At 38.3% G+C, this 26,982-nt stretch overlaps 1 protein-coding gene across 6 annotated transcripts in view; it reads right to left on the bottom strand.

The window, feature by feature from the left end:
* The window catches only part of RBMS1 (RNA binding motif single stranded interacting protein 1), a 137,443-nt gene that overhangs the window by 31,421 nt on the left and 79,040 nt on the right, over window positions 1–26,982 (bottom strand). For all 6 annotated transcript variants that reach the window (XM_065750809.1, XM_065750808.1, XM_065750807.1 and 3 more), the window contains exons 3-4: window positions 5,829–5,887; window positions 2,942–3,033 (exon numbers count right to left, since the gene is read on the bottom strand). In XM_065750809.1, the coding sequence (XP_065606881.1) occupies window positions 2,942–3,033; window positions 5,829–5,887 (151 nt within the window). The remainder of the gene's footprint in view (window positions 1–2,941; window positions 3,034–5,828; window positions 5,888–26,982) is intronic.

Here is a 26,982-nt window from a genome sequence, read left to right as displayed (position 1 = left end):
GCACATAGCAAAAAAACTTCCCAAGTTGCTTAAGTGTAATTGTCTTAGTAAAGTTTTCCAAATCCAGATCTCTGAAAGGGCAGAATAACTGAAAGCATAATGTTTCTTGAGCAATGCTCTAATACTCAGTTCCTTAATTGGCACTATCATTGTGACATCTCTCAGAACGTGGCCAGTTCCCCACAATGACTCTCATCATGTCAGGATGTGGCTTGAAGCTGCATCTGAGGCCCCAAGCCCTCCAAGTCTGCTCAGTAATAGCTGAAAGTCAGATCAGATTGGAAGCAGACAACAGAGTACAGCATGAGCTTACCCAGAGCACAGAAAAAGTTCAGAGCCAATAATTGAAGTTATCTCTACAAAGCAAACAGCAGAAGTTTTGAAAAGTATGATCTGAACAGTTTCTACTAAACTGGGATTTGTAGATGACCTTATTAAAAAAGAATAATTTTTAATTTATCTGTACATAGTTATAGTATAACGCTGCAAAAAGGCACTCATGGCAGACAAATTCAGGACAATAACACTAATTTTTTTCCTTCAGTTTCATCTGTTCATAGTTTTTTTCAACACTAATTTTTTTCCTTCAGTTTCATCTGTGTTCGAAGAGGAAGATGTGAAAACCTGGGCAGGAATGGTTTTGCTGATGGACATGGGCACAGTGTAGCGATGCTTTCCCAAACTGAGCTGACAGCCACACCACTCTTTGTAACAGAAGCAGTTGCACTGGTCAGTAAGGAAATCCATCGGCACACAGCTGGCAAAATATTCTCCAGATCTTTCTATGTTACATTCAGGCTAATGCCAGATTAGACAGTTGCACTGCAACATGACTGCTATATTGCACTGGCTTTGTAGTGTGCAATAGGGTAATATCAAATACACAATTATGAGTAAACTTACAGTACAGCATAATGCATATAAAGAATCTGATCTTTGATCTTGCCAAAGTGGAAGTGGCTGGTGATTCTCTGTTTGGCACATCCAACTGGAGATATGATTTTTCAGACAAAAGGAGAGCAGCAATGTCTGTGAGTGTCATCGTCCCCGTCCCCAACCAAAATTTCAATGGCTCAAAATAGACAGACATGAAATCAAAGCATCTCTCCATCACTTGTGACTGTTTGTTGTAGCACTATTCATAGTTGTTTCTTTTCTATTTTTTGTTTTCTCTCTTTTTTTCTAAATGCATAATTCAATCACTCTTACCATGCTAAGAAGTAGAATAACAAGTTTCACTCCAACGCCAACTTTATTGTTATAGATTTCCCACAGGTCATCAGGACTGACAGACTCAAAGTGTCAGAAAATCAATCAAAATGGTCAAGTATTACGACACTTTTTTTTTTTATTAATGCTAACAGAAAGAAATAGTAGCAATTTTGAAACTAATTAGCAAAGGAAACTATTCAAAAATACACATGGTAAAAACTAGGCAGCTTCATTAGGTCACTATAGTGAATTATTAAAGCTTCACCTACTCAAGTCAAGCAGAAATTAAATCAGCTAAAAATTCTTTATTAGCAAAATGAATTTACTTGACTTGTACTTTCTTTTCTCTCCTTCTACCTGCATATTGTATTTGTAAAATGGCAGACACAGGCTTTGAAAAATCTAGTGTATATTTTTAAACAATTACCTAAAAACTAAAGATTAATTAAAGTTATTTATTAAACATACATAAAATACTATAAAAAGAAAAAGTCTGGTGTTTTTTTGGTAAGCATATATGTTTGTACCATGGCTGCAGTGAAACATGCATTAAGTATGAAACATATGGTTTCCATTTTGTTGCCCTGGAACCCATCCAAAGACATTTTATGTTGTTAGCTTAACTGTTCTCCTCAGCTGAGAAGCTGTGGAAAATATCTCATCTGAAAAAAATCTGCACCTAATGGATAACGAGAAAAGATCTGCTAGATCTGCTATAAACTGTTATATAAAAAAAAGCTCCGAGTTTACTGTTTAATTACTGGAATATTTTTATTTAGTTAGGATATAATTTTCAAACTTAAAAGAATTTACTTCAAGAGGTACCACAAATTACATAAACAGATAATGCTGGAAATATTTTCTTTATTGAATAAATTTTTAGTGGAGGCTATGACATTCTGTTGGAAACTGGCCATCTGACCTAGGACCACCATATGACAAAATCATTATTAACGTATCGTCTCCCTGATTTTATAGATTTACAAAGCTTATCTCGTGGAGATAGAGCTCTGCTCTGAAGACCATGTTAAGTAATAACTCAATACAGAGACCAAAGATCAGTAAAAATAGGGAAAAGAAGAAAGATTATATTCCTTTTAATTTAGCAATACTTCATTATGCCCTGATTCAGAAAAGGTTGTAAAAGAATTGGCTAGGAATTTCAAGAAATTCCTAGCACAGATTTATATTATACTTCTGTTAATGCAACATACATTAAAAAAGCTGAAAACCAAGTACCAAGGTTAAATTTTGCTACATCGTACTTAAAAATTCACCCTCAAATTGCAAGGCTGTTAACCTCAGTAACAACAATTAGATGATGTATATAACCTCTCACACCTATGTGCTGGAAGCTGTTGGAGCTAGCCAGTTTTTCCAGAAATTAGCATTACGAATTTAACCCATTAAGCATTTTGTGGTTCTTATATATTATTCCTAATCTTTATTTTCATTAAGCCAATGGAAAGGCAATATAAATAAAAATAAAGTAGTAATAAATCCAATCAAACACATTTGGATAATTTATCACTCTTTTTTCTTTATTTGGTTAGTTGAATAGACTTGGGATATGCCAGTTGAAAGCCCCATTTTTGTTACATTATGGCTTGAGGACTGTGCCCTCCATAAAGGTCTTTCAACCTGAGAATTCACACTGCCAATGCTCTGCTAAAGCACAAGCTTGTTCTTCACAAAGTACTGCAAGAGTTAGCCAGTTAATTTAACTCACCTTTGCCATTTGTGCCTGGACTCCACTAGCCTTTAGAGCAGAAACTGCCTTCTGAGCAGCTGCCGGGCTGTCGAAGTCAACAAAACCATAACCTGAAATATAGAACATTCTGGTTTCTCTTCAGATTGCATATTTCATCAACAAGGCAGTAATCAGCTTTCAATCAAAGAGTTTATATGCTACGAGCATGGTTATTTAATACAATTTTCTTTTTGGCCAACATGAGCTCCAAAGTTCTTCATACAGTTCTCAGAAAAAACACCTACCAAAGTCCTTCCCGTGTGAGATGACGGAGACCTACTGTAGCAGAACAAATCAATTCCTATGCTCACTCGTTATCAGGATTTTGTCCAAATCTAACAAATAGTTTGGTGCTTTGTTTTGTGTTACCTCGTGCCTAACCAGGAAGAGCAATGTGACATAATAAATTCATTTCATAGAGTTCACCAAGTAAAGCATAATCTGTTAATTTTTCTGATCTAAATTCTTAGTCTGGTTTGAATAAGTGACCAATAAGCCTTTAAGTTACAGGTCATTTACTCAGAATGGGGAGAGTAGGTTAGTTAGAAGATGCATATCTACTGCACCATAATCCAGTTACTTCATTGTATATACATTAAGGACAGTGAAACTAGAAAGTGAGTGAAAACCCACCTTCAGTGAAATTAAATGTGTTTTTCCTACTGCTGATATTGAAAACAGAATGTAAGAAAAAATATTTCTTTTCTATGTCGCATAACGCAATATTTCAATGTTAATATAAAACTGAAGTTAATTATAACCATTTCCATATATATTCAACACTTCTTATTCTAAACAACAATATACAGCTAATAGATTCCAACACATCTGAACAGCAATATGCCTTCGTGTCTACAGACTGAGATTTTTAATCCCGAAAAGATTATTGGAGTTTGGAAGCTAATTTCCTTATTACAAGCCTCATTCTGTACTTTTCAGCCCCTCTCCTTCCCACCAATAAACTACATTAAAAAAAAAATAACCCTCTCCAATGTCTAAATTGGGATGAAAACAAAACCCATGAGCTCTAGAGGAATAGAAAATTCAATCATTTCTTCAGATGGTGACAGTATCTTCTTACAATATGTCTATACTGAGGACAAAAAGGTTATGCAAAGATATTACTGAGCCAGCTTTAAAGTCCTTAACTTGGGAAAAACAACTAGAGCAGCCTTGCACATCAGAGCGAGCTTATTTAACCTGCCAAGAAGATGAAGAAAGCAGCATATTGTTCTGCATAACATGTGGTGTTGTGGACTGTTAAATTTTGACATGAAACAGAGTGAATTAGCTCATATCAAGTTTTGGGCTGCCAAGGCAGGACTAGCTTTCCATACCCATGCTAGCATAGGTTAACACTACCAGCTCACTACAGGGTGCAATATACTGATACCAAGGATGCCATCAGAGCTGGCTTTGCCATCTTTTAGATGATACTCTAAATGTAAGCTCATTGCTCCAGTTACTTCAAATCCCATGGTATGCTTTCTTGGCAAGAGCCAGAGATGCTGTCAATCTCTTGATTAAATTCCAGTTACATCTCTGCATTCTGCCTACTCATATTCCCACTGCAACTCTGAAGACACTGAGTGAGCTTCCCCATAGCTTCAACTTGCCATGCATTGTTACAAGACTGTTAGTTACTGCTTCACACTGGTGAGATTTCAAATCTGTATTGGAAAAGTCAGCTAAAACCTCTTAAAATATTAACGTTAGAATTTCTGTGTTTAAATCTTTCAAGAGTCAAGATCAGAAGCAGTATTGCTGACAGAGCTCCTGAAGTCTTTAGGAGCAGGGGAAACAGGCAGACTTAATCAGTTAGCTGCTGTCATCTATCAGTGGATAGATATAACTGAAAAGGGCAACCACTATTTCCTAGTCACAATGAGCATGGATGACATCTGCACATAAGCTGAGGAAAAAAAAATATAGAAAATCTGTTTCTGCACTATCAGTCCCCCATTAACAGCTTAAGATGGGGACCCAGGGAGCTATGTACAGGAGCTGAGCTGCTGTGCTGTTTCCAAATCCTCCACAAAAAATGAGACTTGCCTCTACCTATCAGCTTTACGCTCATTCATGGAGCTTTACCCTCATTAACACTGCTAAATCATCTGACTCAATTCTTCAATTTGCTTAGAAATTATCTTCTTAATTGTAAAAAAAAAAGCAGTCTGCAATCTGATATTTCAGTGTCTGCTGCCACACCTCCCACCATGCACGCTGCTGGGATATGAGATTACATCTCACTGTAATTGCAGTGAGTGCTGCAGATCAGTGAACGGACATACCCAGCTTATCTAAAGGAGGTTTTGTATTTTTTCCAGCTGCAATTACTTAGGTGAAAATGAACCCCCTCTTTGCTCCCAACACATTGACTAGCATATAGCTAAACATAATTACACTACTGGAACATGAAATTAACTGCTGCTTTAAACTGTTCAAATTAGCAGAGCCGATTTCCACAGTATATAATTTTTTCAGATGCTTAGTACAATTGAATGGTCTGCTGCAAGCTTGCTGGTTTCTTCAGGCTAAAGGAGAAAAGCTGCTTTTAACTCCATTTTTGTGTTTCAAACAGAGGCCGAGTGGCAGCCAGCAGTGTGCGTGTCCGCTTCACCCAGAGCTGGCTGCACTGCTGACACGGGCGGGCGGCCAGCTCCTCTGGAAACAAATGTACTGAGCACGCTGACCACAGGCAACAATAAGCCTGGTTTACAAGCACAACTGAAGAAAGGAAATTAAAGGCACTTAAAATACAACACTGGTTTGTTTTATACAATCAATTAATTGGTCAATTATTAAATAGTCAATTTTATTAAATCAATCGATTAACCAGGTGAATGCAATATAAAAGCAAACGTACCTTTGCACTTGTTCGTTGTCTTATCCAAAATAGCCTTCGTGGATACAATTTTCCCATACCTAGAAAGTATTATACATATGTAAAGAAACATCTAAAGGAAAAGTAAAAAACATTCAGCAGATATCCCATTCATATTGTTTTGTTGTGCTTACCTTCAGTAAGCTGCAATAGTATATAAACTGTACATTTATTTAATGGAAACTCATATATACATAGAAGCAACAAAAACGATCAATTATTTCAAGCATCATCATGCTTTACTCTTGTAGAACCATAGAATGCCTTGGGTTGGAAGGGACTCAAAAATCATCCAGTTCTGATCCTCTGACATGGGCTGGTTGCCACCTCCCAGACCAGGCTGCCCAGGGCCCTATACAACCTGGCCTTGAGCACCTCCAGGGATGGGCAACTCTCTCAGTAGCACAGGAGAATCATAAAACAAGCCAAAGAAAAAGTGCTTTAAGTGCAACATACTATTCTGGTAAAATCCTGGTAGACACAAGATACCATATTATAGGGATAATCTCTCCCAGTCTATATTTACCAGATAAAGGAGACAAGAAATAGTCTTGTCAGTACTGGTCTTGATAATAAGGTTAATATATATATATACATAGTTATTAATTCAAGCCCAAAACAATGAAAACCTCTCTTCTTGGAAACTGACATATGAATCAGATTTCCAAAAGGTGATCAGCAAAGCTGAAGAATTTTCTGTACGTTTAACATGGAAATTTGAAACGTAAACCATTTCAACTAAAAGCAAAACATCCATCAAGAAAGTTTCAATTTCCTTTTTGTAAAGAAAAAGACATTCATTGCCTATTTGCATCTTTTCAATAGCTTGACAGCTCAGGCATCAATCTGCCATACAGCCCAAAGGCGAGCATCCAGAGAACTAAGACAAAATTATAGACAGAAATCTCAGTTTTAGGAATGACTGCTGTTTCTGAAGTGCCACCAATAGCAATTTTGACTCTGTCTTTGAGCAGAACTTGTTGCATTTGGTGAAAACTTGTGACTTGCACTGGAAATCAAATTCCATTTTTGATTAAATAATAAAAAATAAAAATGCAGCTCCACTGGCACAGAGACACTCATTACAGAGCAAAGCAGCAGCTGAATCAGAAAATGAACAGAGGTTCCCAAGTTCCTTATCACAAGTTCCTATGTTTGCTTTTGAACTACGTTTGACACAACACCATTAGTATATGAGAGAGGAATGATGAAACATGACTTTGTTTTTTTTGCATGAAAACAACACAAAGTAACATTATATATATACATATAAATATATTTATTATATGTGCCAGGAGGTTCTGTATCACTATACAAGAACCAAAAACAAACTGAAAAGTATTACAGATGTCATCAGCAGAAGAAAGTGGAATTTGGGGAAGAATGAAGTTTCGCCAGCTCACTTGCTAAATATAAATTCATCAGAGTGGCAAGTTACTGAGTAGCATTTCCAAAAGACATTATTTCAAAAGATGACTGATAGAATTTCGGCAGAAGCTATATTAGTCTTAGAAGTTCTTCAAAATATGCAAGAAGTCCAATAAATAAAGCTACGCTAGTTATGATTAAGTATACATAAGAGTGTTCAAATAGCTGCTTACTTGTAAAATTATAGTTATTTAAGGGTGAAGCCTATCTACAAAGTACTTTCCTCCTAAAGAAAAATTAAGTAGATTTTTCAATTTTCAGGACTCGTTTCAGGGCAATGAGTTACTATATGACCTCTATTGGCTGCAGCAGAGTAAATCTGGGGCACTATCCACTAGCTGTTAGTTTCCTTACTGCGTTTGGAACTGTGAACATCTACGCTGACATAACATAGAATTGTGTATCTATAGCCTAAAAATGTCTATGTAAAACTGTATATACTTAAATAAACCACGCTAGAAGCTGTAATAAAGCAACAGAAATTCTGTCTAATAACTGTAGCATATATGTCCTTATTAGAAGCAGTTATTTTCCAAATGAACCATTCCATACAAGAGCTTCATACCATGTGAGTTCAAATTTCTAAACTTCCTACAAAATTTTCCTGTGTGTGTACACATTGCAAATACAAGAAAGACAAACTGTTCAGGAAGAGGGAACTTCTGCTAAATTCTTGTGTCCCAGCATTTGCACCCAGCACTAGATGTGATGCCAGCATTCTTTGTATCCTACCAGCTTTCACGCTGCCTTAATGTGAAAAGTTATAAAACCTTTGATGAAAACATACATACAAAAAACAAACAAAATCAAGGTTGATCTCATCTCTGCTACTGTTTCAGGTCTTGAAAGTATAGCAAGCTGTGGTGAAGAATACATTATTGAGTATCTATGTAAATAAAGCAGCTGTAGTCCTCAACCAATTTGGTGACTGAGAGGAATTAGAGGACAGCTTTGGGCAGCGCTGGCCCCGATACAGATGTACACCAGCCAGCAGCAGCTAAACATGTGTCTGCATGCCTGTTCCTTACACCTATCCCATGGACTGCCTTCCAGTGTGCAAAACCACTGGTGATCTAATTCACTGTCCTAGATAGCATGGCTCTTGCAGAGAACCAGCTGCCATGGAAAGCAGCCAAGAAATGTCAGCAGTGTGAGTCTAGGAATGCACCAGAGGAGAGATGTAATAGCAGCACCCATCACCAGGGCTTTTCTGTGATGTTCCTAGTAAATACTCCTTTTGGGTGAAAGCTCTCCACTCCCCATGATGCACAGAAATGCAATTTGCTCCACCTGAATCTGACCTGAAAAGAACACCCTTTTCCTCGCTTCCAGTGTGTGGTCTGATATCAGGGGAAATTACTCTTTGCAGTTCCTCATAATTGCTTCCTTCAAACGATGACTATCACGAACATCTACTTCCCCCTTCCTAAATTCAGCAATCCCAATACTACTGCTAGCATAGGCTCCTGCATTCAACCTCTCAATTGCTAGTGGAACCACAATTGAGGTCTACCAGAAATCAGTGACCTATAGGATGCGTCATAGTCATGCTCCAAACTGCCCTAGCTGTCCTAGGCACTCCTGCAGCCCTGCTGTTCCAGAGCCCTCCTGCATTGATGAGACTTAGTGAATAGGACAGTGTTCACCTCTGCTTATTACAAACTGCAGAAATGAAAGGATAACTCCCATATGCCCTAACATTTACTGCCAGGCAATGTGAACCTCAAAATATAGCAACGCACCATTGACTATAGATACTTTTAAAGTGGGAAGCTTGAAGCAAAAAATCTATACCTACCTTTTAAAAATCACATTGTTCAGTAACATGATCAAAGGCAGTACAAGTAATGAGATCTATTACATATAGCTAGGAATACTTTATGGATACTTTAAACACCTCTGAAGTATAATTTTGGCAACCTCAGTGATGGAGGATGAAAGAAAAGGGTCTTTAAAAAACTCTGTACACTGATCAAACTGAACAAGTGTTTATTTTTCTCCCTTTGTACATTTGCTAGCACAATGAACGCACTTGTGACATGAGGGTGAAAAGGTGCCATCAGGAGCATGGCAAGAAATGGGAACAAAGCAGCTTGAAGTCTCCGCCACAAGTGCTACTTCGAGTGTTGAAAGAACTTATCTGTGTGTGCATTAGGGGAGGTACAGTAAGAACAGGCTGTGAAAGGCCAGACAGAGATTGTCTGGAATTGTTTAAATCTTTGTCTACAGCTTAACACACCTCATTCCACCAAGCTCAGAATTTCCCTTTACAGTATTTTCCAACTGTGAAGGTTTTTCTACCACCTGGCTGTGACTTGGACCCTAACATGCCAAAAGAATCTCTATTCTTCTGGAAAGCCCTTACCACCTAGAGCTGCTTAGCTCCTCCAATCTGTGATGAAGATGGGCTGCACTCTTTGTAGAAGCCCAGTCCTGCCGAAGAAAGACCATTCCTAGAGATGCTGCTGTTCTCTCCTGTATTACACTAGCACTGTTAGAAGGCCTCTGCAATGCAGAAACAATGCTGCAAAGCTTTTGGGTTTATTTTACATCTTAGCGTCTTATCTCTGCCCTTCACAGAATGTTCTTCATTTTTAAGAGTCAGAATCAGGTGCTAAAGCCAGGCACAGATTTCATAACACATAAGTGTCTCTGAGTACATGAACTCACTATAGGGTGGAATTGTGAAAGGAACGAGGACCTGGCTCAGGACGAAGATTTTGGGGAGCAGCCAATGTCCTCACCAGGTGACCCAAAGATACGAGAGAGTTGGCAGGGCCACGTGGGAAGGCAGATCAGTTAATGCTAAAATACACTGCAGTTGCTGCATGCATCTGCATCAAAATAAGCCATACTTCAGTAACTAGAACAAAACAGGTAAAACAAATGGGAGAAATACTTGTAATGAAATTGCTGTATATTAATTGTAATACAGAAAGATGCATAGATGCATATATAAAAATGTAAAACATTTTTTTTCTTGAAATTGATTATTATCCTTCTGTATGACCCCAAGTACAAAATACCCCAAATTTGTTGCTGGTAAGCAACAAATACCAGTTTCTCAAAATCAGTGAACTTTTAACCAAGCATGCTCACCTTTCCAAACCCAGAGTATCCTATTTTTAATGGCAAAAAATTAAAAAAAAAATAAAACTTACATAGAACTAAGGGCCTTCATAGACATGTCTGTATCATGTTTTGTAGTATACTTGTAATATATGTGGAAACCCAACCAGTTCATTTTCACTGAGATCTAGAGAAATCTGAGTAGACTATGGGAAAGCCTCACCTACACTGCAGTTCTCAGACTCTCTGCTCCAGGTGGTATCAAGAAAACAAATTCCCCATAACTGAGAGAGGAGTCATGAGAGTTGCCAGCAAGAGCTGACTTGGCGCAGCTGGCTTCCATCCCTCACTGCTCTTCCAACATTCAGGGCATTTCCAAGCCAACATAACAGCCACAGTAACATAATCAGCCCCAGCAATCTTTTCTCCTGGATCCAAAAAACATGCTCAGAGCAGTGTCTGAGAGTACAAAAGGTTATATCTGGCTCTCATACCTCCATCTTTGTTGCACCTTGGAAAAGTGGTGTACCAAACCTCATATTCTTGCTTCTTCTTAGGCTTAGAAGATAAGCACTTTCGGTTAGGCATTTTTTTTTCATTTGTTTTTCAATTCAAAATCTTTTAATTTCCGATTAAGGGAATTCCAGAAAACAAATGTATATATAATAGTCTTTGAGACGGTCTACTACAATCCTGCTATTTAAATATGGGTAAATATTCTGTTATTAAAAGTTGATAAAGAAATTTACTCAATTCAGAAGAATACTGAGTTTGAAGAACAGAACCACAGGCTGCACAATCTATAGCCATATGGTTTTCATTTTTAAATTTTTCACCACATTTATGCCCGAGTGTAGAAGAAGAGATCAGAGGAACATTTTGTTCGTGTTTTGTTTCCTCCTATTGGAAGACATATTGTTCTTTGACAAACTCTTTGGAACCACTCACTTGCTGTATGGTCATCCCAGACCTAAACATTTGCTCACCAGATTATAATAAGTACCTACCTCTGTAATTTGGATTAGCCACTTCTAGTGCATAATTTAACTTAAAAACAAAACAAACAAACAAAAAAAAACCAATATTTATATTTTTCTTACTCTCATTTGCATAGGTAGGTATGAATAATGTAGCTTGGAACAAGTTATCCTTCAAAATTGTTCCAGATTTGACTAATTGGTCTGCTTTATAAAGAACTCCTTATAGCAGCTTCAGATATTGAAGCACTGGGTTAATCAACTCAGCTAGATGTGCCCTGGTTCAGGCATCAGACCATGAATCTCATTATGCACAACACAGGACTTCCTAAACTATACTTAAAAGCTAAAGCTTTGCTTTGGCAACATTGAATGGTCTTGTGGTTTTGACGACAGTTCCTTTCTTTCTTTTTAGTTGTCCCTTTGACTCTCCAGTACTTCAGAGAGACCTTTTCAAAATATCCAAGTATCAGTTGCTGTTGTTTTGATTGTTTTACTCAGGAAATAAATACAGCTAACCAAGCAGATTAGTTTATTATGACGGAAAACAACTACTGTTTTATTCTACTTTGAAAATCTCTAAAATCTAACTCATAACAATATATATATATATTTAAAATCAGTTAGGATCTACGTACTAAAAACAAAACAAAAAACACAAATATTTGTATTTTCAATAGTCTTATATGCAACTGCAAATTCTTTTTAAGGTCAAGAAAACTTTATGCTTCATTTAAACGTTACATAAAGCATATACCATCATCATTACTGTTGCAGTTACCAACATCTGCATGGTGCAAAACAGTGTCACTTGTGTATAAACAAATCTTTTTTTCAGGCTCAGTGTGTTACAATTCCAGATTTCACTAAATAAAAGCGGCAAAAGCAGATGCAAAATCGGATATGCTATCAGCTCTTGCAGTTACCCATCCTTAAAGGAGCAGATGCTTAGCATAAAGGACACATACAACTCTTATCAGAGAGGTATGAACAGATGCCTTCTTAGTTTCCTGGACAATATTCATTATAACAGATAAAAAGCAGTATTTTTATGAATAGGTTTATAGTGTTCTGGCTCTACGCAAGCGTATCTATTTCTTACACTGAAAAAGAACCAGGACTTCAAACTGCAATGAATAGCAAAGTGACACACAGGAAGAAGATTTTTGAGATTATTTTTCAGCTACCCTTTTTTTTTTTTCTTCAGAGTAGTTATTTCCTGGTGTAGCAGAGAATGATCTGTGGGGATAGGAAAGAAATGCTGTAGAATCAGGAACTATCTGCTTCCTCTTGTTCTACAGAGATGTGAATAATCTCCATTCATTGTATAGAAACTGACTGGAAGTCAAGGAAAAAAAGGGTGCTGTTAGCACCCTACAGCTATTCTTATTACATTTTGCAAAGGTTTTTCAATTAATATGTTCTTTTTTGCTAAACATATTGATTGTCTTAAAAGTATGACCCACTGTACAATGTGTACAATGCACTTCCATTCATCGCAATGGAGGAAAATTGCTTTTTTAGTGTCTCTACATATTTTAAACATTTAAGACTTATTACAGCTGACACTAAAGCAGCATTCCTAATGTTTGTAGCAAAACAACAGATTTCCAGCAACTCCCTGAAGAGGTTTTTTCTCCATCAATGAAAAACCATATGAAAAAAAAGAAGAAAAGTCTAACATCAGGTTTGTTTGCTTTTTTCTTTATTAGGTTAAGGATTTTGCAATATATAGAAATGGATGTGATGGTTTTGGTTGGCAAGTTGAGCATATGAGTCACTGCCACTGACCAGGGGAAGGGGTCTCCCTCTTTATACTGCACTGGTGCACCTGTGGGCTGTTTGGGCCTCACAGCAGAGAAAGTTCATAAAACTATTGGAGAGTGTCCAAAAGATGGCTACAAAGATGGTGAAGGATCTAGAGGGAGAAACATAGGAGAAGCAGATAAGGTGCCTGGGTTTGTTCAGAACAGAGCAGAGATGCTGATGGAAGGTCTCATAGCAGCCCACAGCTCCTCACAGGGAGCCAAGGGGCAGTGCTGATCTCTGCTCTCTGGCGATAGAAACAGGACCTGAGGGAACAGCACAGAGCTGTATCAGGGGAGAGACAGCAGGGGTCAGGGAAACCAGAGGGCAGTGGGCATGAAACAGCTCCCCAGGGTAGTGGTCATGGCCCTGAGTGCTGAAGTTTCAGAAGCATCTGAACACAGCTCTCAGCCATATGGTCTAACTTTTGGGTGGTCCTGTGTGGAGCCGGGAGTTGGATTCAGTGATCCTTACGGATCCCTTCCAACTCAAGTTATTCTATGATTCTATGAAAGGCAGTTATTCTTTTGTACTTTGATGTCATGATCATATTAAAAAACACCCATGAAACCTCCCCCTCAAATAGCTTTTAGGGTTAGAATCCCTTCCAACTCCATCAGGTATTCCTCTCCATCAGGCCTCGAGAATAATTCAGCAGATGGCACTTTGTGAAAAGGACACTACAGCACAAGAACGAAAATGAGAGACCAAAAATCCTAAGCACAAAGTCTTTACAGTTGCAAGGTGGGTGGTGAAGTTTTTGTTGGTTTTTTTTTTTTGTTAATTTCAAAATTAAACATAAATTTAATTTCAAATGAAATGTAAATTAGTGAAATGCAAATTTCAAAAACTGAAAAACAAACATGGCAAATTCTGAAGGATTTACAAGCATCTGTTGCTTTAGTCACTTCACTGAAGACGTGAATATGGATATTTAGCAAAACTGTGATTAATAATCACCCACTGTTTGGGGTGAGATTTATCAAGCCCTATCTTTATCGACCTATCTTTGCTCAGCTGCATCATGATTTTGACTACTAAATATGTGGTATTTTCACAGAAGTTAGCGACACCCTGACTTCCCTCTCTTCACAGCAGAATGCCATAATTAGACAGCATTTAGAGGTCAGTCATGCTAATCCCTTTTGAAAAGTACACTCTTCAATTTTCATGTAATCATAAAATGAAACAAATACTATATACTAGTAATGTTCAGTAGAAGGACAGCAGCAAGTTGTTCAACTTAATTTAGTCGCTTCATCTTTAATTTCCAGTTAGTATTTCACAGGCAAGTGAGATCACAATGCTCACCTTGATGGCAGCAACAGCTCCAGACATGGCAAAAGGGGAAGGCTGCAGCAGCGAGAGTGCCTGAGCAAGTCTTGTCCCACAGAGATCATCTATGTCTTGCAGACACCTAATGATCTGCTCTGATGATTATTATGAAAGCAAGGATACCAAAGGCTGGTCCCAAATTTGATGCTTTATACATATCTGTTTGAACTGTCATCAAAGTGTTTGTACAAGCAACACTAAGAGAAGGAAGAGGTTACGTGCTGTGAAGAAAAATGAAATTTCAAGCAAGGAACTTAAACAACTGACCCCATTCAGTGTTTCTTACAGATGCTGTCCCTGCAGTAACCCAGCCTGACTTCTGACAAGCTGAGGTGATTTAGTGTAATCTCTGAGCCATCTGCTAGGCTGTCTATCAGCTCAGTAGCCTTGTTACCCCCCAGTTTATAGGTTAAGCAGGATAAATAACCTATCAGAAACACAAATGGATTTGCCTCTTTGACACACTTTGAAGTGCAAATATTGTCTAAGTAACCATAGCTTTCTTTCTCCTAAACTGAAGAGGAAAAAGAATAATCACAGCAATGCATTAATCAAAGCACCTGTTAAGAAGAGGAAATGATGTTTCTCATCATCTTTGCAGTTTGTGAAATCAACAGTTTAGCAGTAAATACTTTCTACCTTCTTTCTGCCTTCACATTTAGGAGCGTTTCCATTTATTATGGTAGGACCTACATGCAAAATGTTTTGAAAGGTGTGAACTTCCTAGACTCACATTCAGCTTTCAAACTTTTTTTTTTGCATAGATGGATGACACTAAAAGCATTTATTTCCTGACAACACACTACTGAGCTTAAAGATCAAATTAGCGTAAGACAACTACAGACTTTTTTTTAAAACAAATTACGGGGCATTGTTCCTCAAAAGAAATTATTTTACAGTTGGATAGAATATGAAATGATGTGTGTAAATTATTATTAGATCGAATGGCTCAGAAACTGAACTAATGTTACGCTACTTCCACCACAGTACATTGTGACAGATACGAAGTACTCCTACGGTGAAGTTATCCTAGATAAAACACCAAACAGGATTTTTAATACAAAAATGATTTGTTCAGTTATTCATCAGACTACCACAAAGTCCCAGAATTATCATAAATTAATTAACCCAGGAAGACGCTCGCACAATAAATGACTGGTAAACAGTATATAAGCAGGAAAAAAATCAAGATGTCTGCCTCTTGCATCCTGCCTCACAAAGCAGCCTGCACTTCCCAGTCTGCACCATTCAGTCACCAGTTCAGCAAAGCAAACTTTGGAGAATCGTTATTAAACAAACAAATACATTAATAAACTAATACTTTGGAATTCTCAGTTAACCCACTTTTCAGCACTACACAGTCGTTATTATTAAATAAAACACAGAATAACTGAAATTTTCTATGGCAATTTGCAGCACTTTGCCTCTAAATCAACTGACAAGGGAAGGGGTCACAACTTACAGCTATGAGATAGAATAACAAAGCTGTGCCATTTTACGAAAGCAAATATTGGTGTCCTATCTTAACACCAAAGAACAGACACAAGTTTGTCCATGTGAACAGCAAAATACTGAGGAAAATCCACATTTTAAACAGATCCCCATCAAAACAGAAAAAGAAATATTATTTGAAAATAAATTACCATCGCTCATGAGGCTCACAGGAAGAATATTGAAAACAAGAGAAAGCATAAAGTTTCACACAGCCATGAGAACATGAAAGATTTCAGGGTTTTTGAAAATCATAATTCATTTGCAAGCAAAATAATAAAGTTCTGAACAGATTTAAATTACAACTCCAGAATATTAGTTCTGCAGTCTGGCAATTCCTTTTAGCCCCTTCCCACCCCCACCCCCCCACCTTTTTTTTTTTTTTCTCCTTCTCATTACTGAAAAATGATCACTAATCAAGACAATCATTTGGGAAGATGAGAAATTAAACTACAGATAAATGCTAATGCGCATTTATGAGCCAGGCTCATGGCAGCTCTGCAGGCTTGTGTGTATTGATTTACCACTGCTAGCTGCTTTAATCTGAAAGTAAGGCTGTATTTCTACACCCAGGCATAAATCTTGGCAAATTCCAGCCTCACCAATTTTGCAGAGCCTACACTAACAGCTTGAAAGAATAAAACTAAAAAGACATAAGAGAGCAGTTCTTGTTATTCATAATTTATAACTTCTTTCTATTGCCTGTACTAAGCAGTACAGATCAGGTTTGGAGCATAAATTAGTCTCTAGTCTGTATACCCGAAGATTTTTTTTTTTTTGCTTCTGTTTTAACTCCTCTTCCTCCTCCACCCTAGCAAGCCAAACTCACTCATTCCCAGTGTAAAACACATTGTCCTTCATTTTGTTGATGTTATTGTTTTCTTTAATATATATTTTTCATGTGGTAGGGAATGGCAAAGGGAAAATAAAATTTATCATCACTTACTAGCACTTTTTTCCCTTTAATCAGAACAGTATCAATTAAAAGACAACATTCTGGCTACGATCCAAGGCAGTATTAGACTACCTCCTATCTAGACAGACACCTATTAATGCTACAAGGCTGTGTATCTGCAGATTACTCTTTATTTTTGCCTATTAATATCACATCTAGGAAAGGTCAATAAACATATCATATACCTTCCACATAAATAAGCAATGTCCTGAAGGATACATAGGCCAAGACTTTAAAGCCATAGGACTGGGGATTGCCAAAGTACAAGGGCACCTTCAGCCACAGCTTATTTCCTATACACCAACAAACTTGTGAGCTTCAAACAATAAAAAACTACCTCACATATGAATTACATAAATATACAGACACAGATAAGTGCATACTATGTATATGTACGCACACAATGCTTGCTGTTGCTTTTATCTTGTAGAGAAGATGCTTGGTCACTGAAATAATGTCCATCATTAGTGTTTTATTTTATTTTTTAAAATATGTTCTGTTTTTGTAGTACTAAGATGAAATAAAAACAACAGCACAAACAAAGATGCTGGATTAAAATAACTTCTCCACAAAGATATCTATTTGTTCATGAGTGCATCTTGTACTGATTTATCACCCAATTTTGGCAAGTGCTGACTGCCCCTCTCCTTTCTGGAGGGCAGAAGAGGAAAAAAAAAATAAAACACTTCAATACATTCAAATAACTTCTAGGCGCACTGAACTGCATTTGAACAGTGCTTCTTTTATGAAATGCTCATAATAACATCCTGCCTTCAATAGCTATTCAATACTGGAATTAACACCTAATTATGAAGCCACTGTAAAATTAATATTAGAATCTGATCTCCTTTAATTTCTGGTAACTTAATGTCAATCATACTAAAATGGTACTGAATGAACAAACTATTCAAAACCATTGCTTGATCTTCCATAGGCCTTGCTCCCTTAGTAGGGCAGCACATAGGTTTGATCCCTATTTGAATGTTTTTCTACTCTCCAGTCCCAGCTGTGCTGAATAGCAAGTATCTCTATTTCAATAGGGAAAATGGCTGAACCACAGTAGCTTCCTCTGGGGGTCAAAATACTTCAGAAGGGCATTTAAGAGGCTGTATGTTATTGAGCGGAAACATCAACTCACATATTATTGATTATAGCTGCATGGCTCAGTTGAAAAGATGTCTGCAGTAATATTAAGTGCTGAGATAGAGACACAAGAGTGTTATGCTTTAAGAAAATACTACCCATCTGTTGCCAAATTTGAGATACATGAGCAATCACTAGGAGTAACACAAAATCTAAAGAGCAACCTTTGCAGCTGATGCATCAGGTCACATTCAGTGACACTCCCTCAGTTTCACACTGCTTTAGATAGACAGTCTTTTGAATGTTGATTGAAGCAAGCAGGAGGCAGGGCTTGATTTCTGCAGTTTTGCAAAGAAAATGTAATAGATACTTATCTGGAAATTTGCTTACGGAAGCTCAAAAATACCATTTTCTTTAACAACACCATTAACCTGTTCTGATCCCACCACAGTAATAGCTAGCCAAGTACAACTGAAGTCTTCTGGAACAACCACACATTCGAGCCTGCTCTTACTTAGAAGCTGCAGGCAGATACACGGACACAGCACATACTGCATTACCAGATCTGACGTAGAATACGTGTGAGCTGGCTGAAATTAATGTGATCCCCCAGACTCTTGTCTCTAGTGATTTTTTATTTTTTTTCATTTAATGACTATGACAAATACCACCATGAAAGGGTAAACTGAATGTCCCACTTTGGCCAGTATGCACTGGGGAGCTCTTGGACTGATGCTGGTTGGGTAGATAAAATTCAACCCACAGGTAGCTGTGCTCGGGGACTCCACACTGGGGCTGACTGGACTGCTATCATGCATTTAGCTATATCAACTGTAAGCTGGACAGAAGAGTAAAACATAGATTCAATGTTGCTTAAAAAAAGCAAGCAGGGCAATTTCACAAACCTAGAACACCAGACACAGAGACAGGAAAAATCACCCAGCCAGTGCATTAGCACAAGCTAATGGACAAGCCCGAAGTCAGTAAAGTCAATTCTGTATGATGCATATCATGACAACTTTATAACACAGGACATGAAGGCAGTTCATATGGCACAGTCACAGTGTTCCTGGGCTTTGCCAACCTATTCAGATCTTTTCTCTTTCATGTTCTGGGAGTATGAGATGACCATTCCTTTGCCTGTAGGAGGAGCGTAGAATGATCTTCTTCTTGGAAGTGATAATGTACTATACAAACATATAACTTCTACTTGAAGGTGAATATCAGTGATTATACTCCAGATTCTAGAATAGTTCATTTACCTATTTCCCAATTGATTTATCTAAACAAGATGTTTAAATCAATCCAAATATAAACCTTAAATTATTTTTGATGAAAATCACTTCAAAGCAGGAAAATGTAATGGATACATCTCTCTCCCAGAAAGGACAGAGAACGCTAACAGGCAGTGCCACAAATCCACCCATTAGTAAAGAGTTAAAGAGTATCTAGGTCAGTTTACAGCCTTTCCTGCACAGCCTGGGCTGGCTGCATATCGGAAATGCTGTGTGGGAAGGCCAGGGAGATGAACTCACAGACCCAGAGTGACTCAGCCTGAAGAAATTTAATGATATTTTGTTTCTCTTCAATTATCTTTGGGATTAAAAGAATCCACACCCTCAACATGAAACCGTATCAGCGTGAAAGGAAGAAACTACAAATTCACACATCTTTGAGTCAACAGGGAGGTTTTCTGGAAGCAAATTAATTATTAATAGGAAATGACCGAGACCTTGCCTGTAACATACTACACAGTTTATATGGTACTGTACATCAGGGAACTGCCTGACAAAAAAACAGAGAGCCAAATGCAGATCTTGGTGACAGGAAAGCAACTGGAGAGAAGCAGCCTCACATTTCCTTTTCCCCGCAGACACTGTGCTCAGGGGTTATCCAATGTCTCTAGCACAAGGGTGAGCAGAAGGCAACTACGAGATCCTGAGGAAGGCAGAAGACCCAGTGACACAGACCCAAACACAAATCCAGCTAGATCTCTGAGGAACAATTAACATTCCAGAAAATTCTGTCACACTGAACAAAATGGAGGTCTGGAAAGGACACCAGTGAACAGAATAAAACATTGCCCCCTCAGGAATATTCCTTCTGGATTACAAGGCAAAAATGCAACATTTCATTCTTTCCACTGTACTTGAAGATGCTTTCCTCTCCCTCCCTTCACTTAGGGAAAGACAAAGAAGGAACCCCAAATACCGCAAACAGGAGAACAAAGCTACAATGCCCTCAGGGTGTTGAGATGTCTTCTGTCACAGGAACTCATTAATTTTCATCCAGAGAAACAGAAACTAATTTCTCCCTCTCCATGGCAAATCCTCCCAAAGACAAACAAACAAACAAAAAAGTCCTAGATTTTCTGTGATGAGATCTCATATATAAAGAGAGGTGGATCCCACCTTCAGAAGTGTTTTTACTGGTATTTTGCAAAGTACACCACAGGTCAATTTTACAACATTTGGCATCTTGGTTCACTACAATATATTTTGACGTATTCTGTTCTACTTCTAATAAAATTATCACACGGAGTTAAAAAAATAAAAGAAATAAACATTACTTTCAAAACCTATATTGGTCAGCAACCAGTTACCCTTTGAAGTAACATCTTGCTTAGGTTTCAGCTACAACTATGGATTTCAAATAGGTGAAGGGAGGGTTGGACCCAAATGAGTTCAGGTGAAGTACTCTGTCTTGAGAATACAGACATAACACTCAATCAGCAAATTTTAAGTAACATCTTCAATACAAAAGATCAAAAATCCATCAAAATAAAGCAGCAGTCCCATGTTCTTTACTGATGGAGTCTGCTTCGCATCTTTGCTTCAACATACAATTTAGTGATTAAATGAAAACTTAAGAGGAGAAAAACAGAATACTTCCATCCTATAAAAAAGAAATCAGATTCAGAAACCTTTCTTACTCCGGCTATCTACCTCAAAATATCTTAACAATTAACGATCAACCAAAAGCTACAGATTTGTAGCATCTTATCAATTCTACCTAATTCATTTGTCCAGAGCTCCCTAGGCCACTATGGCAACATCAGCTCAAGTGGCAGATGGAAAAGAGTTGATTCAGCAACAGATAGAGCTGACCCCTCTACCTGAGGCAGCCAGTTTTTCCAGAATACTTCATAATATTTGCAAGACCATATAATTCAGAGCTAGTCTCTGACACTTCAAAGAGAATTAAGAAATATTCAACTGCATAAGCAATTAATGAAACGAGTGGAAAAGCCTTTAGAATTTCCCATGAAACAAAGTAACATGCAATTCACTTGGGAAGAAACAGAAGATGGGGGCAGATGACTGTGTATTTTTATAGTGTCATAGCTCTGAATATTTGGAAAATGTTCAAAAAGAATTGATCCTCATTTGCATAGTAAAGAGCATGTTCCTGCTGTGGCCATGGTATTACAATAAATAGCTTTCAATGGCAGTCATGGCTAACAGTCTCTCTTGTACTATGCACCTCTTTACTGCTGCACAAAAAACTGTAAGCTGTGATTGTCACAGAGAAAAAATGAGCAGGGAAGACCACTTTCCCTCTCAGTCTTTGAGATCATCAAAATACAGCAAAGAAACCTTTGTCAAGAAAGAAAAAAGCCTTAATAATAAAGTTCAGACAAAACCTACCACCATTCTGCAGCACAGCAAAACCAAAGCAAATCAACCATGGAGTGTTGAATACAAAATATCTGAGAAACAAAACACAGGTGATTTACGAACACTCCTTTTCAGATCTACAAACAGCAACAGGAGGAGGAAATAGATGATGCTTTATCAGTTCCTCAGGATACCCCACCAGGCTGATGCCCACAGGCCTTGCAGGGAAAGTCTCTTCTCTCTACCAAGCAGCTCTTCCATTTCTCAACCACGTTATTCAGGGCAAATTCCTGCTCCGGGGTACTCTACAGCTACAGGTCAAAAGAATATGGGAAACAAAAAAAACCAAAAAACCAACAAGCCAGAGAGCATGGAATTTCTCTGGCACATTGCAATTGCGTAGCTGAAAATCTCAGCTTTCTGCTGTCACACAAATACTAAGTCCAAGATATGGAGCGCTAAGTGGTTTTAAATCCTAATACTGGCAGTGGGAGCTGTGGGCTCCTGCAGGTGCCTGGTGCCTTCTAGGATTTTGTCTTTGTGAGCAAACTGCAAACAAACAGAAATTGAGCTGACCAATGTCTTGGAGGCGTACGTAAGCTTTCTGTTCTACATGACGTTCGTTAACACAAAATGAAAGAAGCGAGAAACACCAGTTCCTTGTCAATTTCACATACATGCTAAATAAATTTTAAAAATAATAAATAAATAAATGGAACTGCATACTGAAGTACATGATTCTGCTGGTCTCCAGACTCCAAAAGCTAGCTCTTAAGTTCTCATATTAGCAGCATCCTCGAATCCAGAAGTGGCTTGGCTCTTCTTCTACCGCTTAGGTAATTTTATTTCTGACATCAAAGGTTAGCAAATAAAATGTTTCAGATTCATCTAGTATTTGTTTCTTTGTATGAAGCAAGGTCTCATATCTTCTGTTACAAGAACGCTTATTTCACTACTGCATTCACACAGACACTACAGAAAAAAATCCTTATAAATGCTCCAGAACAACTGCTGATGTTCTGATGGACTTCACAAAGCTTGCTAGTGACTGCTTCTGAACCAAAAATCAGCGTGGGGATTTGAAATACTGATCCTGTGTAAGGTATAAGTGAACCATGTTCTCCTAATCAAAAACAGCAACCCACTATTCTGTCCTTTAAAGACAGAATGTGCAATTGCACAGCTGCACAGAACAAAGTAAAACAAACAGAATTTTGGGCCAATGTGTTCTGTGACAATAGCGTTAATTATAAATATCTCAAACAAATAATTTATTAATGTAATTATTATATTAATAGCCAAATCATTAAGTGAATTAAGGCACAATTTTTATATTGGGGGATTTCTCTTTGTGCAACAAAGCTACAGATTCCAAATGTTACCTCTTCTGAGAGAAATAGAGATTTAACACAGGAAAAGAAATGGAAATAGAAGGGCAGAACAGTAGTACGAATTTGAACACATTTCTACTGAAATTGGTTCTGTTAATGATTAGCTCAGCCCACACAGGTTACTTCAAGAGGAATATTTGTACTAGGAGCAGTGTCAAAACAGACCCCAAATCAAAGTCTTCTCTTTGTGTGTTCTCATTGGTGCTTCTTACTCCATTTCCATGTATCATAACTATCAACATCCAAATTAAAATCTGACTCTTTTCCCACACTGTGGGCATCTCTCTGCAAAGATTAGATATCTAACTGAAGGAATGTTAATTCTTTTCGCAGCAACCTTTTAAAATTTTTGTTTTCTAGTCTTGAGTCTTGGGGAAGGCACCATTCAAACTGAACTGAGGCAGTGGACATTTGTTGGACGTGAAAACAAGGACAGAATTTTAGAAGTTGCTGGAAAACAATCAAGGATCTAGGTCTAACATTTTGGCATGTTTGTTCATCTTCATTGGTCTGTTTGTTTAAAGGGTAAATACTGATTTCCTCAGTTAAAAGTTTTGTTGGATGCAGCAGATCTGAACTGACTTGTTTACCTATGTTCACTACAGCTTTCATTTTGTAGGTGAAACACAGATGTTTATTATTTGTATTTCATGCAATCTCAGGGTGCTACTTTTTGAACCCTAAATGCAGTTTGGCATTGATGTGGAAGGTAAAACGGTTGAAAGGTAACCAAAAAAAAAAAAAGGTGGTCTTGTAACACGTCAGCCTCAGCTGGCTCATTTTCTCCTTTCAGGGAGTTAACATTACGTAATTCAGAGCTCAGCAGAAGGAAGCAGACAGACTTCATGAGATTTCTAAGTTACATGAAACTGCATGAGATATGCGACACCAGGAACCAGTTTGCAAATACAGACCATGCTTTCAGCTCTCTATGCTATCCCAAGGAAAAGGAAAGCTTCACATCAGCATGCTGGAGCATAACAAACCCTAGCCCTGGGTTGAGCGAGACTCCTGCCTCAGTCATCTTTAGCAAGGGACAGCATTTTGCATCCACCTGATGGGACCCACTAGAGAACATATTAGTGCTGGTTAACACTTCCAGCTGTCCACCAAAATTAAGCAACCCCTTGGAAATATTCTTCAATTACTGGTTACTCTGACGTACAACTGCAGTGCTATCACCTCCCATCGGAGATGGGCCCCTGCCACAGGGGGAACTGGGACCCTGATCAAAGACATTCCAGCAGCTGCCACAGAGCTTTTTTTTTTCCCTGCAACTCTGCGATAGTGAACAAGGTTCACATTTCTGTAGAACAAATACCTGCATACTTGCAAATGCTTATACATATTACAGGCCCTACATTACCAAATCAGCTTTTTGTTTCCCAGCTAGAGATCTTCCACAGTGGTAACTCATGCAGAAATGTTTCCCTAGCGCTCCTTTTACAAGCAGCTGTGGCTGAAACATTCCTTCCCCTTCCTTCGCCCCCACTTCCTAGAGGAAATTCCATGGGATCACCTCCTCTCTGGCCCCATGCTGCAACTAAGCTCTCAGCTCCCAGGGGAAACGGCCTTGTGCAATTGCTGGGTCCCTGCCTCTGTGCACTCAGAACCACTCCTTGCATTTTGGAGGTGCAGAGGGGAACAGCTGCTCACTGCTAAGCTATTGCCACTGCATGCAATGCTGCGTTAGAAAAAGCTGAATCTTCGTTTAAACTTCAAACTTGATCACTAAAACTAAAGATAAAATTAAAGCTATCATGTTTCTTTGGAATTCAAGAGTTCTCAAGAGAGTTTCTGCATCCAGTGGGTAGAACTTCTAAATATAACTTGCTTTTTTTCCCCTCAATTACAATCTCTCCCCTCACAAATTAGATTACTTGCGATGATAATCTAAAAGGTAGTATTCTTGTGACAAAAAAAAAAGCCCACCCTGGAACTCCTTCTCAGAGAGGATTTCAGCATGGGTTTCATTTCATTATGAATACAAAGATGGCTGATTTTTATTTCTGTCTCATTATAGGGCAAATTCAGGGGAATAAAGAAAGAAAGATTCTTTGCATCAAGCCAGCCTAGTTGCTTTGTAACATGACTGCTGAAGGCAGTTGCTGAAAAATGGAGGAAATCACTGCTCCCACCCCCCACCATCACCTCTGCAGCCAGGCACAGCTCCCAGGGCACAGTGCACTGACACCTCACTCCTGACCATGGATGTCAGGCCCTGACAGCACCGAGCTCTGCATCACAACCAGTGGGAGAAGAGGAGGCAAAACCAATGCTATTTCATCTCCGCAACAGGAAGGGGATACTTCCTTTTGACACCAACCTATTAAAAGCTCATCAGCTGAGCATCTGCACCCACGTGGCAGATGGCAGCATCCCAGAGCTCCGGCCCTGCTGAGGGCTGGGCAACACACCTCTACCATCCTCCATGATACAACTGCTCCAAAGAGCACAGCTGGTTGAAAAATTACAATTCAAGGGATTCTCCTGCAGACTACACATACTGAGCAAAACCCAAGTCATGCTGCAGTCCTTGAAGAAGGAACAAAGTAAATGACGATGCTTTTAGCACACAGCTCAGAGCCAAACATTACAGATCAGGTTGTTGAGTTGCTAAAGAATTCCCCCCCTCCTACAACCAAATGATATTCCGTAAACTGGGTGTTATTTATTCAGAGATGCTTGCAATAATACTACTAAAAACATTAAAGCATACATAAGGCTGTAAAAGAACATATTTGGAGGGGACTTCTGTTCACTCAAAAAATAAAAATAAGGAGAGGCTCCTCCTCCAGTATAAGTGGTGCTAAAACTGATCTCCAAATGAACTGTATCAGGGACAGATGTATCACAATTATATGACATGAAATTTTATTTCACGTAATTATGAACACAATATTTCACTGCACCTGACAGACAACTCATGAAATAAAAATGCAAGAAAAAAAAAAGATGGGAAAAAGGAGAAAGGAACTAAGAAAAAATACTTTAAGAAATTAAGAAGTTGGGTTTGAAATCTTCAAGTCAGCTCCCCCTGTCCTGCATCATCTCTCTAAAGGAGTCATAATCGTGTTACAGACCTCTCAGACTGTAAACAGAGCAGCAGCCACCTGCCAAGATCACTCCCTTAAAGGAGTTAAAACACACAGGATGGTTGGATTGCTTTCTGAAGCCCAGCCCTGCCTGATTTCTAATGAGATACGCTGAGTAAAAGTAGTAGATTTCTTGCTCTTAACCAACTGCAGTGACAACAGCTCCCTTCTACACTAGATGTTGAGCTCTCATTCACAACTTCTCAGCACTGAACACGTTTGAAGAAGATGGGAAATGGCAGCACAGGGAGAGGTCACAATTACATGAGAAGTATGGAATGTGGAAATGTTAATACACTAATGGCTGTCACCATGACTTGACAGAAAAAATATTTTATTAAGAAAAAGGAATTGAAGCAATTATTAGATGCCATTACCCCAAAACATGGAAACACTGGAGTATGCAACTATTAAAAAAATAAATAAATAATTTGTTCCCATAATGTGGAAACACTACTAGACAGCACATGTGATTCACATGCTTTACAAGGGCCACCAGCCTGCCATTTGTTTTACTTGTACACATGTTCATTATGCTGAATATTTAGGAAAGAGTCCTTAAATGCTCTCTCATTTAGATGTATGATTTCCCAATGCACAGAAAGTAAAGGCAGCCACCACAAGGATCTGGTTTTACATTCCAATTGCCTAGGCACAGACCAATGGTCTGTCGTGGTAATTATATCACTAACTTTGTTACCTTAAAGCAGATGCTTTCCTAATTGTAATCCTATTAAACATCTACGTTATAATCATCCAGCAATAATTTAAGGGAAAAGGCCTAAGTGAAACTGTCCAGAGCAAAAACAGATTTCAAAAATATATATAGATGACAAATAGCTCAATAGAAGCAACAGGGCACGAGCAAACTGCCTGGAAGGATGCAGCC

This window comes from Cyrtonyx montezumae, unplaced genomic scaffold, assembly GCF_038088225.1.
Source record: "Cyrtonyx montezumae isolate F1298 unplaced genomic scaffold, pur_monq_1.0 scaffold_7, whole genome shotgun sequence".
NCBI lineage: Eukaryota > Metazoa > Chordata > Aves > Galliformes > Odontophoridae > Cyrtonyx > Cyrtonyx montezumae.
The sequence above is the reverse complement of the archived record's forward strand: the minus strand, read 5'-3'. Positions and strand labels throughout refer to the sequence as shown.